The sequence below is a fragment of the Pogoniulus pusillus genome, chromosome 7 (assembly GCF_015220805.1).
Source record: "Pogoniulus pusillus isolate bPogPus1 chromosome 7, bPogPus1.pri, whole genome shotgun sequence".
In the NCBI taxonomy this organism is placed as follows: Eukaryota; Metazoa; Chordata; class Aves; order Piciformes; family Lybiidae; genus Pogoniulus; species Pogoniulus pusillus.
Window position 1 is genome coordinate 36,541,011 of NC_087270.1, and position 14,523 is coordinate 36,555,533.

Below are 14,523 nucleotides of genomic sequence, written 5' to 3' on the forward strand. Positions count from 1 at the left end.
GGTGGGGTAGGAATTTCAAGGTAGTCCCTGGCTCCTTTGTGGCAGTGTTGGAACTGCTCAGCCCTTGGGAGGCTTCTGGATCTTCCCAGGGTGCTGGGAAAGAGGCAGAGGATCTCTGACCTGATCCTGGTTCCTCTTGGCACGGAAGTTTGCAGAGGTGCAGGCAGCATCTCTTGCAGATGTGCAGAGAGCATCATGGCAGTGGCACTGCTTGCCATGGCGTGAGGCACTTAAGTGCCTTCTCCTGGGAAACTTGGGGCACTTGAGTTTCTAGGTAGTTCAACCCCAAAAGATCAGGGCTAAGCCAGTCTGAAGCATGAGGCAGAGCAGAATCATAGAATCATAGAATCAACCATCTTGGAAGAGACCTCCAAGATCATCCAGTCCAACCTAGCACCCAGCCCTAGCCAGTCATCTAGACCATGGCACTAAGTGCCTCAGCCAGGCTTTTCTTGAACCCCTCCAGGCACGGCGACTCCACCACCTCCCTGGGCAGCCCATTCCAATGCCAATCACTCTCTCTGGCAACAACTTCCTCCTAACATCCAGCCTATACTTCCCCCGGCACAACCTGAGACTGTGTCCCCTTGTTCTGTTGCTGCTTGCCTGGGAGAAGAGACCAAACCCCACCTGGCTACAAGAGCAGCCAGGCAGAAGGAATGAGTGACGCAGCTGAGCCACTGTGGTTTGACACCACAGGGGCCTCAGCAGAGCACTGGCCATGGAATGGGACATGAACCAGCATGTGTCTCACTGGGACACAGTTGTGGAACAGGACATGGCACCAGTGTTCCCTCTATGTGACATGGCATCACACGTCTCTGATGGCCCATGGCCCAGCATGGCTCCCTCATGGCCCCATGCCAAACCCACACCCGTGTAGATGTGGGCCTCATTTCCTGTTCAGGGGTGCCATATTTCCCTTTCTGCACTCCTCAGGCATGTGACCCTGTCCCCATCGCTCTCCAGAGCTACTGTTGAGGGGCTCACAAGAACCTTGTCTGTTGGCATCCTTGGATGCTGCCCCTTGGGGATCAGGTTGTCTTAGGAGAGTGATCACCTCTGCTCTCTTTTTTAGGCAGCCCCATGCCCAAGTCCCCATCACCCACTGCTTCTTTCCCCATCTCTAACCTCTCCACTGGGCAAGGGAGTGGGTCCAAGGTCTGGCACATCCCAGCCCCAGCTGATCCCTCACTGATCCCCAAGCTCTACAGTGAGATGGTCAGCAAGAGCTGGAGAGGGGGATTCAGCATCCTTGGAGAGGCTTAAAAGCCCTGTAGATGTGAGACATGGTTTAGTGGTGGCCTGGCAGTGCTGCACTAACAGTTGGACCTGATTATTTTAAAGGTCTCTTCCAACCAGAATGATCTCATAGTGCTATGACACTGGGCTGAAGATTCAGCAGCAGTGTGTGGAGGGGTCCATCAGCATCCTGGGCTGTAGGGGACAAGCCTTCTGCTCCACCAGTGTGAGGGGGTTGTGGATACATAGTCCTGCCCAGTTGACTCACGGAGGACAGAGCTGGGATTTGTTCTGGGAAACCTGTTCCAGTATGGCCCTTCTTGACAGTACACTCTTCTAGTTCTTATTTTCTTGCACCCAGATGGGCCTCCCTCTTCCAAAGCCCAGATAGGCACAGCTCTGAACTACCAGCTTCAACTGCCCCTACCCTGAACAGGGAGTTGGAAAGGAGATCTCCCAAAGCCTTCCCCTGCTCCCAGCCACATTGACATCCTGTGACCAGTCCTGAGCTGGTCTTCAAAGGGTCCTGGCTTTCCTCAGCAACTTCACCCTTTGAAGCTGCCTCTGGCCAGATCCCACGTACCAGGTCATTGAAATAGGACTCACTTGGAGGCTGGGGTCTGCATCCCACTGCTGGCCCTGAGGATGCTATGTGCCAAACCCTTGTGGCTGCTGCCACTACCCTCCAGAACCCTTCTCCCTTGCTCCCATACTGCTTTTCTAGCAGGTACTGGAGAGACTGAAGGCCCTTGAGAGGATCAGAGTCACCTGTGAGGAGCCTGAGCCTCCCCATTGCTTCATCCATGTCCTCCTCTTGATGGGGTTCTGGAACACACTTTACCACAGTGTTCTCTTCCCTGTCTTCCACTCCTGGTTCCCCAGCACCCAGCAGCACTATGTGTCTGCAGAGGAGCCTCCCCCCACCCCAGTCAGTGCTCCTGTGCCCCTCCTGAAGGGCCTATGCCTGTACTCCTCCCCACGCCCCAGTCATGCTCCAATACAGACCTAGAGACTGCCACATGTGAGGCTCAGATTCTACCCATAATATGTCTGCCTGTAGGCTCAGCACCCTTTGCCCTGCTCCTTAGCACCTACTGTCCCATCACTCTGCCTCCTTGGCCTCCTGCTGCACCCAGACCTGGGAGCTGCTTCCCCACAGACACCTCAACATGTCCCACCCACTCAAGGGCACCCACAGCCCTGTCCCTAGGTCCCGTGTGGTAGGTGCTGCCTGCACGGCTCTCCACACGGCCCCGACACAGCTCTGCTTAGCCTGTCCCTTCGTTACCGGTGAGCCTGTCCCTCTGTCGCCGGTGAGCCCGGGCCCTACTCTCGGTGAGCTCATTCCTCTGGTCTTGGTGAGCCCATCCTACGGCCAGTTTATCCCTCCTGTCCCAGTGCCCCTCCTCCTCCCGTCCCGCACTCGCTGACGCCTCAGGTTTCCACCAGGTTTTATTACAAAATCGGTGCGAGCCCGTCGCGGGGCTGGTACCATGCCCACTTGCCCCAGCTCAGAGGACGGGACGGGGGCAGCCCGGAGCCGGTCCCGGTCCTGGTCCCGGCGAGTTTGCCAGTGAAGAGCTGAGCGGACAGCGGTATAGAGGCTGAGACGGTGGCCGGATCCCAGCGCAGCCTCGATGGGGTCCGAAGGACCACGGAGGGATCCCGGGCCGGCGCTCAGCGTCCCACGGCGTCAAGGATGCGGCGGTTGCTGTCGGCGCGGGCGCGCTGGCTCTGGGCGCGGGCAAGAAGCAGGAGATGCCGCAGGAGGTGAAAGGTGAGGTCGATGGAGAGCGGTGGCTCGTCTCGCCGCCCTCGCCACGGCCCCGGCGACGGCGGAGCCAGCGGCGGCCAGTGTAGGGGCTGGTCTCGAGTCCCGGCACCTGCCGCTGTGACGGAGCCGTCGGGGCGGGCGGCGGCGGGCGGCGGACGAGCGAGCAACAGCAGGAGGGTGAGCAGCGCCTGCCGCATCCTCGGCTCCAGCCGCACCTGCGGAGACGTGGGTTCAGCGCGACCGGGACAGACCACCGCGGCGTCGGTTCCCGGGACCCGGAAAACCCTAGGGGAGTAGTAGGGGACAGGCGGGCACAAGCCTGCTGTGGGGCCGCCACGGGCACAATTCCCCCTTGCCGGGCCAGTGAATCATCCCGTACGCCCCGAGACCTCCCTGGTTCCTTGCACCGGCGCCTTCTTGGGGCGCTGCACCCGCACCCAGCGCACGGGTAAGGATCTGTGCATCATCCCGTGCCCGGTGCGCTGTCCCCGGTCCCCTGTCCCGTACCCGGTGTGTTGTCCCCGGTTCCTTGTCCCCTCTGGTGTGCCGCCGGTGGAGTGGAAAGCGGTGGTCCCGCGGGAGCTGAGCCGGCGGCGCATTCGGTGGTTATATAGGTCCAGGAGCTCGGGCTGACGTCAGCGCCGGGAACGCACCGACCGACTAGGAAGTAGGGGCGGGGGGGGAGGGGTGCACCGGAGCGGCTGCTGGGAGCGAGCGCCGGGACGGCGGGGCAGCGGGTCTGCGGGGCAGCGCAGCAGCGGGTCTGCGGGACAGTGGGTCTGCGGGACAGTGGGTCTGCGGGACAGCGGAGCAGGCTCTGCGTCGGGAGGGGCGCGACCCCGTTCCACTCTGGCCCCTATACGGAGTGGCACGGCGGGGCTGTGCCCGTGCCGCTGACGGTACAGGTGCCGGCGGGCTCACAGCGCCAGAAGTCGGAGCCCGTGCTGCTTTCCGGTGTCCCGGCTCCCCGTGGGTCTCCCCGCTCCCCTTCCCTGTCCCAGCCTTGACCCCGTTCACCGGGAGCCGCCCGGGCCCAGCCCCGGTGCTCGCAGTGCTGCTGTCCGCGGTGCTGAAGGGCCGGGAGCTCGGAGGCTAGGTCACGGAGCAGCGGGTGGAACCCCGGGGCCGGCAGAGCGCGGGTGATCCGCGGCTCCTGGAGTGGGATCCTTTGTACGGGACGGGCCAACAGCCGCGACGCCTGGGCAGGCACCGGGTGTGCCAGCGGGGCTGGCTCTGGGACTCCCGGCCGCTGGCACCCACCAGCCACTGATACCCATTGGCCACCAGCATCCGCCGACAATCAGCAACCTCGGGCACAAAGTGGGCACAGAGTGGGCGCAGTGGCGCACTCAGAGCCTGGATGTGGCGGGTTTCGGGGCCACCGTTCCCCAGCTAGCGCTGGCGGTGTCGGGGTCACACTGCTGCGTGCACCGGTACCGACTGCTGCAGACAGCCCCGAGCAGCAGCGAGGCACCGCCACCAGCCAAGTTCCGTGACTCATAGCGCGAAGGCTCCGGAGCCGACAGCGCTGTGCTGCATGCGGGATGTTCCAGCCGGGCATCGGTACCGCTGCCAAAGGGTGAGACAGAGCTGATGGTGCACCACTGCCCCGCCTGCAGACCCTTTCCCTGCCTGCAGACCCCCAGTTTCTGAATATCCCCCCTGGCAGCCCTGTACCTCTGCCCGCAGGTGAAGGACACCTGAGCTGACAGCCAGGGTCGATGCTGGTGCAGGTGCCAAGGTGTGCCTGGAGTAGACTCTTTCCCTGTGCTGGTGCCAGGCAGCGCCTGGGGACAGTAATTCTCAGCCTGGCCCCTTGCCCAGTGTGTCCCACCATGGGAGGGGGGGAGGGGGCACAGCTCTACCCGCAGCCAGACAGCACACGGTGCCATGCACCTGTGACACGGATCTGGCATGAAGCTTGGCACCCGGCAGCACCTCCCCATGGCTCTAGGGCAGAACACTCAGCAGGAGCTCGGCTCAGCCCCCTGAGCCCTGGCAATCCCCATGCCATGGGGCTGGCTGCTCCTGGGGACAAATGTCTGGATCAACCCTGCTTGCCACTCACTCGCTGCCAGCATGCCAGCCTCCTGCATCCCACACGGGGTTCAGTGCATCACGGCTGCAGCCTCCTGCCTTCTGCAGCTTCTGACCAGCAGCAACCATGCTATGGGCTGAGGAGAGGCTGGGCCAAGCCCTGCAACTCCCTGTGGTGCCCGAGGGCAGACTGGGCGTAGCATTTCGAACCCCTGCTGCTGTCCTGCTCGTCTGTGCTGTTGGACCGCTGTAACTACAGCCCCTCCGTGTACCTTGGGTGCTGAGGGCTGGGCAGCCAGCAGAGCTATGCGGCACCATCAGCACAGGGCATACTGGGGTCCTGCATGGATTTGGGCTCCCCCATGCTTCGGGGTTTCACCCATATGCCTGGAACTGCACTTATGTCTGGGTGTGCCCAGCATCGAGGGAGGTGCACCAGGGCAGCATGAAGCAGGGTCCGTGTGGGCTGGGAGGGAGGAAGGACAGTGAAGAGGGAGGAAAATACAGTGCATCCCCCTCAGCCAGTGCCACAGTGGAGGCAGGTCAGTGGAGCCCAGCTGCTTGGGGCTGCAGCAGCATTACTGAGGGGCACAGGGCTTGGGCTCTCAGGTGAGATCAACCTCCACAGCCTCACCAGCCATGTGCTGGAGATCCTGGCCAGGATGTGCCAGGCTGGGCACGGCATTAGCCATGTCTGGTCACCGCCTGTGCAGGATGTGCCTGTGCACGTCTCCACAAGGGGGCAGGTGGCAGGTGGGACTGATAGGCTTCTCTTGGACAGAGAACAGGCATCGGCCCTATCTCAGCCCTAGGTCCTGCCTCATTCAGATCCTTCCTGGACCTTCCCCTTTGATGCACAACTCAGCATCAAGTACGACGTGAGCCCTGGCAGGGTCCTACACCCAAGACCTCTCTGCCCTGAGCATAGCTCACCCTGTGGCCAGCAGCAGTGGAGGGACCATCACATCTACAGAACAGCTACAGTATGACTTGGTGACCCACTAGGCCAGAGTCCACTCCTCTTACCAGACAGCCACAATGCCCACGGACCACTTGCACCACTCAGCACTGCAGTGCCCAGCCCTGTGGCTGATGCCAGCCCCACAGCTGCACACTCAGCTCCTCAGGGGTGAGGCAAAGAGCAGAGCCATTGGTCTGCCATATGGAAGAGCAATGCTGGGTCCCCACTCCACCGAGAGGACAGGACTGTCAGCAACCCTCAAGCACAGGGACGACTGGGCTGCAACAGCTTCTGAACAGCCTCTAGCATGGGATTGGAGGTCTGTGAGCTTGTGCCACGAGAGCTGAGTGAAAACACCATTTACTGGGTGTTCTGGTTGTCCAGAGCAGAGCTGCAGCCAAGTCCATGAGGGCAAGAGCTGGGGACTGGAGCAAGCATGGACGGAGCAACAGGTTGAGGGGCTGAGCTGCCCCAGCTGTCTGCATCAGCTGCTGGACCCCCACCAGTCCCAAGCACTGGCCCATCTCAGGCTGGACATGGTGCTGTCTTCTCTTCCACAGGTCCTCTGAAGAGAGCACAGGACGGCTGCTGCCAACATCCTGCATATCCCAGCCCTGTACACAGCCACAGGCATCTGGTCCAGGGGCTCTGGCTGTAGGGCAGGGTCAGGCAGGGTAGGCAGAGAGGGGGCACAGGTTCCACATCACACCCGATTTGCCTTCCAGGAGAGGTAGCAGTTCCAGATGATGGCAACGCACTGGACGACGGCCAGCCTGGGGACAGAGGGGTCAGAAAGGACAGGGTCCAGAGCCATGGGCTCCAGGAGCCGGGCAGCCAGGGCTGCAGCAGCAGCATTGCTACCTGTGCTTCAGGGGCACGAAGTAGAAGTTTGCAATCTGCACTGGTGGCCAGATCTAGGCGAGAAGAAGACAGAAATGAAGGGGCCCTGCCAGTGCCCACCTCTGCCCAGGTCCTCAGGACACAGCAGCCCCTGAGGCAGGGAACAGGGACAGAGGCACGGCCAGCCTGGCACAGAAGGGCATGATCTCAACTGCAGCCACTGCCAGCACTTACAGAATAGTTGGTCAGCAGGGCATCCACATAGTCCTGGGAGAGAAAGGAATCTGTAAGCACCAAGAACCACCCTGTGGGCACCCAACTGTGGTGAGCACCCAGACATTGTGGGGACCCAGCCCCAGGGATGCCCCAATGCTGTTAGGAATGGTGCGGGGGTGTCTCTGAAGTGATGCCCAGGACCAGAGGTTGAGGCAGGCTGGGACACAGGTAGGGGCTGGAAGCACACAGAGGGTCATTGTCCTCTGCCAACTTACCCCTACTCCTGGTCACAGGACACCTGTAACCCCTGCCTACCCCTGTCCCAGAGCCATGCCCATGTAGGATGAGCAGAGAGTGGCACAGCTGCTCTGCCCCTACAAAGAGTCATTCCCACCACAGATGTGGCCCACTGTGCCACAACCAGGCTACCAGCCTGGCAAGGCCAGGAGAAGAGAGGCAGGCCTGGGGCAGGATAAGGTGAGCCTGCCAAAAAGGCAGGTAGTGAGCTGGGCAAAACTAACAAGGCAGGGCCAGTCAGCTCTTCTCCCTGGCACAGGCTGTGAGCCCCCATCTAGCCCTGTGGCCCCCAACCTCTTCCCAGGCTCCACAGGGCAGGTTTTAGGAGTGACCCTTGTAAAGTAGGGTTATCAGTGGGACTTGGCCATCCCGAGGGTCTTTTCCAACCCAAACGTTTCTGTGGTCCTGTGATGGAGTGGGGCACCAAGCTGAGAGCCACCCTGGGAACCTGAGGCACTGCCTTGTCCTCATGCCATGCCCACAGCCATGCCGCAGCCCTACCCCATGGCAGCAGGACAAGTCCCTCATCCAGCCTGGCTGTGACTCAGCTGGGAGCCCGGCCTCATCCCAGCGCTGGCTGGCAGCCCAGGACGGGGTGAGCGGGCACAGGGGTGATGGATGCTCTGCTGACGCTTCCTCTGCGTGGGGAGAGGCGGATGTGCTCCGAGCCAGGGGTGAAGGTGGCTGCCAGCCACCACTGCCCGGCCTCCAGTTCCCTGCCAGGGCCAAGCACCACTCAGAGCCCCACAGCTTGCAGGAATCACCCACTGCTGCGCTCAGGCCCAGGCAGGTCTCCCTGGGAGAGGCAAGGCAAGAGAGAAGGCACAGCCTGGTTGAGATGCAGCTGGGGCAGCTGAGAATGCTTAAGGTGCTGCCCACACCGAGGAGCAGCCTATGTGTGCCTTTGGGGTGTCCCAAACCACCTCAGGCCCTGGGTTTCCTTTCACAAAGGAAAGCTGACTCAATCTCCCCCAGATGTGCTCCTGGGCAGGACAAGGGACAGGAAATGTCTCTGCTGACACACACCTGAAGCCCAGAAGGCTATCGGCTAGGGCTCTGTGGGTGCTGCCCCACTCAGGAGTGAGCTCTGGGTGATGGCACCCCAGCAGTGCTCTGGCCTGGGGGGCAGAGGGTCTGTCTGGACCAGTCGCCAGCGCACAGCCTCGGCTGGGGTGATGACCACGCACTGAGCCGGGGCAGCTGTTGGCGCTGCACGCTCCCGGTGCCCACGCGATGCCCCCGCTGCGTCTCACCCACAGGCAGTGGTCACCCAGCGCCCGGTGACTCACGCTCTGCACACGCTGACTCAGCTCTCACGCCGGATTCCAGCAGCCGCTGCTAACGGAAGCCATCTCAGTAATGGCTCCAGGGATGCAGCCAGGAGGGCGGCCAGGTGGCACGCTGGGGACTGGATGGCACCAGGCACCCATCGCCCTGGCCCAGGCAGGACTCCAGGGAGCTGAGCCATAGGAAACAGCCCTGATATTGGCACACAAACGACTGGCAGCACCTGGCAACTGATGTTCCCAGAGCCCTGGTACCCAGCACCAAGCTCAGCAGGACACCAGCTCCAGGCACCCTTGGGCCCTGGCCAGGTAGAGCTGTGCCATGCCACACAAAGCGGAGCTGACACTTCCCAAACCTGGTCATGGGATGCTCAAAGAGCTGGTTCTATATCTGAGGTCCTGAGGTGCAACAGAGGCACAGACCAGGCCATGGCAGAGATAGGAGCACACAGCCAGTGCTGGAAGGCACCCATGCCTGGGCACAGCCATGGGCACAACCACCTGTGGGAAGAGGCGGTGCAGTGGGAGGCCCCTGGTGCCATACTGGGGAAGCAGCATGTACCTGCTGGATCTTGGACCAATTCTCTTCCACTGACAGACCATTCATGGCACCTGTGATGGCAAGGAAGCAACCAAGGAAACACGGTGCAAAAGCCCCCTGCAAAACAGAAGCAGGGGATTAATGCCAGGGAGCCTGTGGTGCCCAGAACAGAGCCACATAGTTGTCATCACTGTGTGGCCTCTGGAAGGGCCCAAGGGAGGCCCCTCAGAAGGTCTGTCCCCTCCACCACCTTGAGGCTGGCTCCCAGTGTCAGGAGCCAGGGCTCTCAGAGCAGGATGGAAACTTGCCCACATGCATATGACTGCACCCACCATGCCATCCTGCTGTACCACTCCACGTAGGCACCCTCATCCCTGTGGCACCAACCTGATCCAGCACCATCTTCTTCACAGCCACCACTTTCGAGGTCCCTGGGATGAGTCGATCCAGAATCTTGTACCAGCTGCCTACAACCGGGCCCTGAAGAGGCCAGGAGGTGAGGGGCAGCACTGTGTCCTTCTGGGCCACAGGGAGCCAGGGCTGGGGCAGGTGTCTCTGTTCTGCCAGTGCTGCCAAGGACCCTCCCAGATGCCCACCATGAGCTGACACTCACCACAAAGCAGAAGCCAATTGCCATCATCTTCACAGTGCGGGTGCCATGGTGCCCATGCAGCCCATGCCGCTCCACCAGCTGCTGTGCCATCACGTCACCAACTCCCATGAGGACCCCTGTGACCAGCAATGCTTGCTCAGGTGGGGCACAGTGAGACCCCGGAGTGTCCTGCCAACAGCCAGGTCCTCCTACAGCCCCATTGCCCTTGTGAAGGACTGATCCTGCTCTGGGTCCATCTCAGTGTGTAGCTCCCCACTGCCTTGCATCAAGCACTCACATCATGGCTCAGGAGCCCCCAAGCACCTTGGCCTGCTCTCAGGATGATGCAGCATCTTTGGCTCAAACGATGCCCAGCTGTGCCAACTCCCCGTGCCCCTGACACAGGGCCGATCCACCACCCAGCATCTGTTGCACCTAGGGCTTTTGGAGAGGAGCCCACCCTTGCTCCCCACCATGTCTCTTCCAAACCCAGGGCTTGCACTCCCCAAAACCTCCCCCCGAGCACCCCACAAAAGCTGCCAACTTCCTTGGAATGCTGCTCTGTCTGTGCTGCTTCTGCCTGGCAGTGCCACTGCTGCTGCTAGCAACCAGGACAGGCAGGCAAGGCTCTGGCTGCTGGCACAGCTCCTCACCTTGTTTCCATGTCAGTGTGGGAGAGCTTCTGCTGTGCTGTCCCCCACGGGGTGATGCTCAGCTGGGCTGCTGGCAGCCCCTACTGCATCCTGCACCCCTGACCCCTTCGACGCAACTGGCTGGCCCAGCGCTGCTTCCCCTGGCTCCCTGCTTGTCCCCCCCACTGCTCCTTCCAAGGTGGGTCCCAGGCAGGTCTCCAGCCCTGCTGCCAGTCTGCTCTTGAGAACCCTGAGCTCAATAATCCCTTGGCCTGGGGGAATGGTGTCCCTAGCATCCCCCCTCCTCTGGGCACCATGCTCAGGGTCAGCCCTGTCTGGAGGGCCTCCATGAGCAATTCCTCACGGATGAAGTGCAGCAGAGGCCCAGGTGTGTCCTTAGCCCGCATGCATGCAGTGCAAGCTTGGCTCCCAGACCTCTCACCACAGCCACATGGAGCAGGGTCACAGCGTGGCCCCAGCAGCCTGTGGGCAGGGGCTGGACCTGGCCCAAGATGGCTGTCAGGCAGGAGATGAGGTCTCAGCCAAGGCCAACTGGGCTGGACATGCCTCAGCAGGACCTGGGTGGCTGTCAGTCCCTGCAGCTGCACAGAGCTGCTGAACCCTTGGCAGCAATTCCTGCTACCATATCTCCAAGCTCTGCAGCCCTCAGCATAGCAGGACCTGCTGGGTCTGAGGGCTGGAACTTCTCTGCTGAGAGGAGAGATGGAGAAAGTTGGGGTTGTTCAGTTGTGGGCAGACCTTCCCGTGGACTTCTAGTATTTAAAGGCATCTCTCAGAAAGCTGGGGACAGACTTTTGAGCAGGGCCTTTTGTGACAAGAGAAGGGGTGATGGTTTTAAACTAAAAGAGGGGAGATTCAGTCTAGAGAGAAGAAACTGTGCTGAGGGTGGGGAGACACTGGCCCAGGGTGCCCAAAGGTGGCAAATGCTCTATTGCTGGAAACATTCCAGACCAGGTTGGACAGGGCTCTGAGCAACCTAGTCAGAGATGTCCCTGCTGACTGCCCGGGTGTTGGACCAGATGACCTTGAGAGGTCCCTTTCAACCCAAACCCATCTGTGACTCTGTCTCCCACTGCAGAGCACCACAGCAGTCCCCACGGGCTGAGGCTCTAACAGTCCCTACTCCCCTTCACAACGGCAGACCAGCCCCTGCCAGCCCACAAGAGCGATGGGTCACAGGGTGGTGGCAGGTGAGGGGCTCCTGGCCGGTGCGGCAGAGGCGCCGGCTGGCTGCTGGCAGCTGTGGCGCTGGGCCCCGGCCGGTTCCTCCACACGCTGCTCCGTGCGAGAGCGCAGCCGGCAGCGCCGCGGTCACCTATCCGGGGACGAAGGCTCTGGCATGGTGCCTGGCGGTGACGCAGCAACCTCGGGGCTGCAGGGGGACACAGATCTGTCTGTGTGCCCCTGACTGTACCTAGGGCTTCCATAAGATCGATCACCTCCCGAAGACTTCACTTGCTCAAGCTGGAACCAGCCACTCACCACTTTGACCACATGAGTCAGGGTGATGCCAGCATGGTCTTGAAACTGCTCTGGTATAGGGCTGGAGCCTGGAGGGCTGTGCCTTCAAGTATGAACATGGCTGACCCTGCAGCTCTGCCAGACACTGCATCATGCCCCAAGCTAGGAAGAGCCAATGCACACTGCAGCACTGCACTGGCCTGTCATCTAGACAGAGATATACCATGAGGAGGCATTTTCTTGCCTCTTGGTGCAGAGCGGAGCCATAAGAGTAGGCAAGAGGCAGCAGGCAGAGTCATGGCCCCCAAGCAGGCTGAGCCCCAGAGCCAGGGCTGCCTGGCTGACCCTGCCTGGGAGCATTCAAAATGGACCCAAACCTAAGTAGGCCACACTGTCTGTGTTCCCCATGGCCCTGGCAGCTCTCCACGGGAGCAGAGTGTTGCTTGCCCCAGGCAGCAGCTGCAAGGTCACTGCTATGGGCACGTGCTGATGCCTACTGTGACCAGGCCCTGCTGGTATCCTGGCCAAGGGCCTGGGACAGAGGGGGCAAAGCTCTGCCTGACCCTGCAGCAATGTCTGCAGGGCAGGGCAGAGATTGGGCAGGCAAGCACAGCTGGACCCATCAGGTACAGGCAGCAACATTCCCTGGACTGGGCCTTGCTGGCAGCTCTGCTCTGCCTAAGGGGAACGGTGAAACCAATTGAACAGCAGCACCAGCAGCAAGCTAAGGAAGGGCTGGAGGCTAGGGTCTGCCCAGCACAGGGCTCAGGGCAGCCTGCCTCCTCCATACAGCCCATGGCATGGCTGACAGCAAGGGGCTGAGCCTAGCCTTGGATACAGGCAGTGTAGCTGAAGGTACAAGGACAGCAGGAGAGGGCTCAGACTCCAGCAGCACTGCCCCTGTCCCACTGGAACAGTCTTGCACGGACCAGCCCCCGTGGGCAAGGAGACATTGAAGCAAGCTCAGGAGAGACCTTCTCACTCTCCAACTGCCTCAGAGGAGGTTGCAGCAGGATGAGGGTTGTTTTCTCCTACGTAACAAACAATGAGGAAAGAAGATGGCCTTAAGTTGGGCCAGCGAGGTTTAGGTTGAACAGTAGGAATACTTTCTTCCCCAAAAGGATTGTCAAGGTCTGAACCAGGCTGCCCAGGGTGGTGCTCTTATTCCTGGAAGGGTGAAAAGCTGTGTAGGTATAGTGCTGAGGGACACGGTTCAGTGGTGACCTGGGCATGCCAGGTTAATAGCTGGACTCAGTGATCTCAAAAGGTCTCTTCCAGGCACAATGATACAAGCAACAGGCACAACTGAAGTCACAGCCAGCCAGGGCTGCACCAGGCCTGATACAGCAGCTGGCAAGAGTGGTATGGGAGAGCAAAGGGTGGCCCTGGGCAGCTATCCCAGCTCCACCCTGGCTTCCCTCCAGGAATCAAGGGGGGATACGCAGCCCAGCAGCACTCGGTGCAGCAGGGGCCATACAACAGACTCCATCAAATCAGATAAAAATAACAGCAGGAACTGTGCAGTGGCCTGGCAGAGTCCCAGTAGCCTGGGCAACATGCCATCATCCCCATGGGCAGCAGGGAGGAGGGCCAAGAGCTACAGAGAGCTGAGGCTACTCCAGCCATCATACCAGCTCCTTGGCACAGCAGGGCACCTCCAGCCCCCGTGGTTGTGCTTTTCCAGTGCCCTAGGCTAGTCCCTTCTGAGTTGCTCGTTCAGCCTAGGTGGAGTGCAGCACCTTCTCCCCTCTGAAGCACCAAGGTCCTCCCTCCCACCTCCCTTCTGAGGGCCTGCTCTGTATCCCACCAGGGGTGACAATGCCCATGACCCCGGGGCAATGGGACCCAAGTTACACGAGGGACTGTGCCAGAGGAAGGGAGGCTGTGTGCTAGGGATACGGCAAGAGCAGGGAGGACTGAGTTATACACAACAGAAGGGGACCTGTGCAGGGACTGTGTGCTGTGGAGCAGGGAGGAAGCCTGTGCATTCCATGGGACAGGAAAGGGGGACAGGCGGGGTGAATGGGGGGTGGGTGTCTGCGAAGAGGAGGGGGAGCTAAGTGCAAAAGAGAGCGGGACAAGGCTGTAAGTTATATGGGGGCACACAGCGTGCAGCGTGCTGGGATGGGGGCTGGGCACCCCCGAGAGGGCTCAAGGCCTGCGTAGGGGCCGAGGTGGTAACACGCCGCGCTTCCAGCTGCGTGCTGGGATGGGGGCTGGGCACCTCCGAGAGGGCTCAAGGCCGAGGTGGTAACACGCCGCGCTCACAGCGGCAGGCTGCGGCTAGATCCCACCTGCGCAGGGACTAGGAGAGGGTGATGAGTGCCCAGGTGCAGGGATAAGGGCAGGGGCAGGGTCCCGCTCTGACCAGCCGTTCCCGGCCCTTACCGGCGGTAAGCGCCTGCGCAGCCCCCGGCCGCCGCGCCAGCAGCCGCCCGCAGCCCCTCCACAGCGCCGCCATGGCCCGCGCGGAGCGATGACAGAGAGAGCGAGCGGCGCGGAGCGATGACGCCAGCACGGCCTTTATTGCCCGCAGCGGCCGAGCGCGGGGGCCAGCGGCGCCGTCCGCACGTACGTGCCGCTCTCCGGCTGGCGGCAGTAGGCGGCGGCGGCGGCGGCGGCG

At 61.3% G+C, this 14,523-nt stretch overlaps 2 protein-coding genes across 2 annotated transcripts; both read right to left on the reverse strand.

Moving 5' to 3' along the window:
• Positions 1-2,694: 2,694 nt before the first annotated feature.
• Positions 2,695-3,737, reverse strand: UCN (urocortin). Its single transcript, XM_064146803.1, has 2 exons — positions 3,454-3,737; positions 2,695-3,231 (listed from the first exon to the last, which is right to left on the reverse strand). The coding sequence occupies exons 1-2, from the start codon at positions 3,613-3,615 to the stop codon at positions 2,920-2,922; spliced, it is 474 nt and encodes a 157-aa protein (XP_064002873.1). The 5' UTR covers positions 3,616-3,737; the 3' UTR covers positions 2,695-2,919.
• Positions 3,738-6,358: 2,621 nt separating this feature from the next.
• On the reverse strand, positions 6,359-14,519 carry MPV17 (mitochondrial inner membrane protein MPV17). Its single transcript, XM_064146487.1, has 7 exons — positions 14,289-14,519; positions 9,808-9,923; positions 9,582-9,674; positions 9,216-9,311; positions 7,089-7,121; positions 6,876-6,928; positions 6,359-6,787 (listed from the first exon to the last, which is right to left on the reverse strand). The coding sequence occupies exons 1-7, from the start codon at positions 14,359-14,361 to the stop codon at positions 6,718-6,720; spliced, it is 534 nt and encodes a 177-aa protein (XP_064002557.1). The 5' UTR covers positions 14,362-14,519; the 3' UTR covers positions 6,359-6,717.
• Positions 14,520-14,523: the final 4 nt, after the last annotated feature.

What these genes read in the sequence shown, in the direction of transcription:
- UCN (XM_064146803.1), bottom strand. Translation starts at nt 3,615, where the DNA reads ATGCGCCGCCGGCTCAGCTCCCGCGGGACCACCGCTTTCCACTCCACC. An exon ending in GATCCTTACCCGTGCGCTGG is followed by an intron (nt 3,232 to 3,453) that starts GTGCGGGTGCAG and finishes ACGTCTCCGCAG; the next exon opens with GTGCGGCTGGAGCCGAGGAT.
- MPV17 (XM_064146487.1), bottom strand. Translation starts at nt 14,361, where the DNA reads ATGGCGGCGCTGTGGAGGGGCTGCGGGCGGCTGCTGGCGCGGCGGCCG. An exon ending in TGCGCAGGCGCTTACCGCCG is followed by an intron (nt 9,924 to 14,288) that starts GTAAGGGCCGGG and finishes TGCTGGTCACAG; the next exon opens with GGGTCCTCATGGGAGTTGGT. An exon ending in AGAAGATGGTGCTGGATCAG is followed by an intron (nt 9,312 to 9,581) that starts GTTGGTGCCACA and finishes TCTGTTTTGCAG; the next exon opens with GGGGCTTTTGCACCGTGTTT.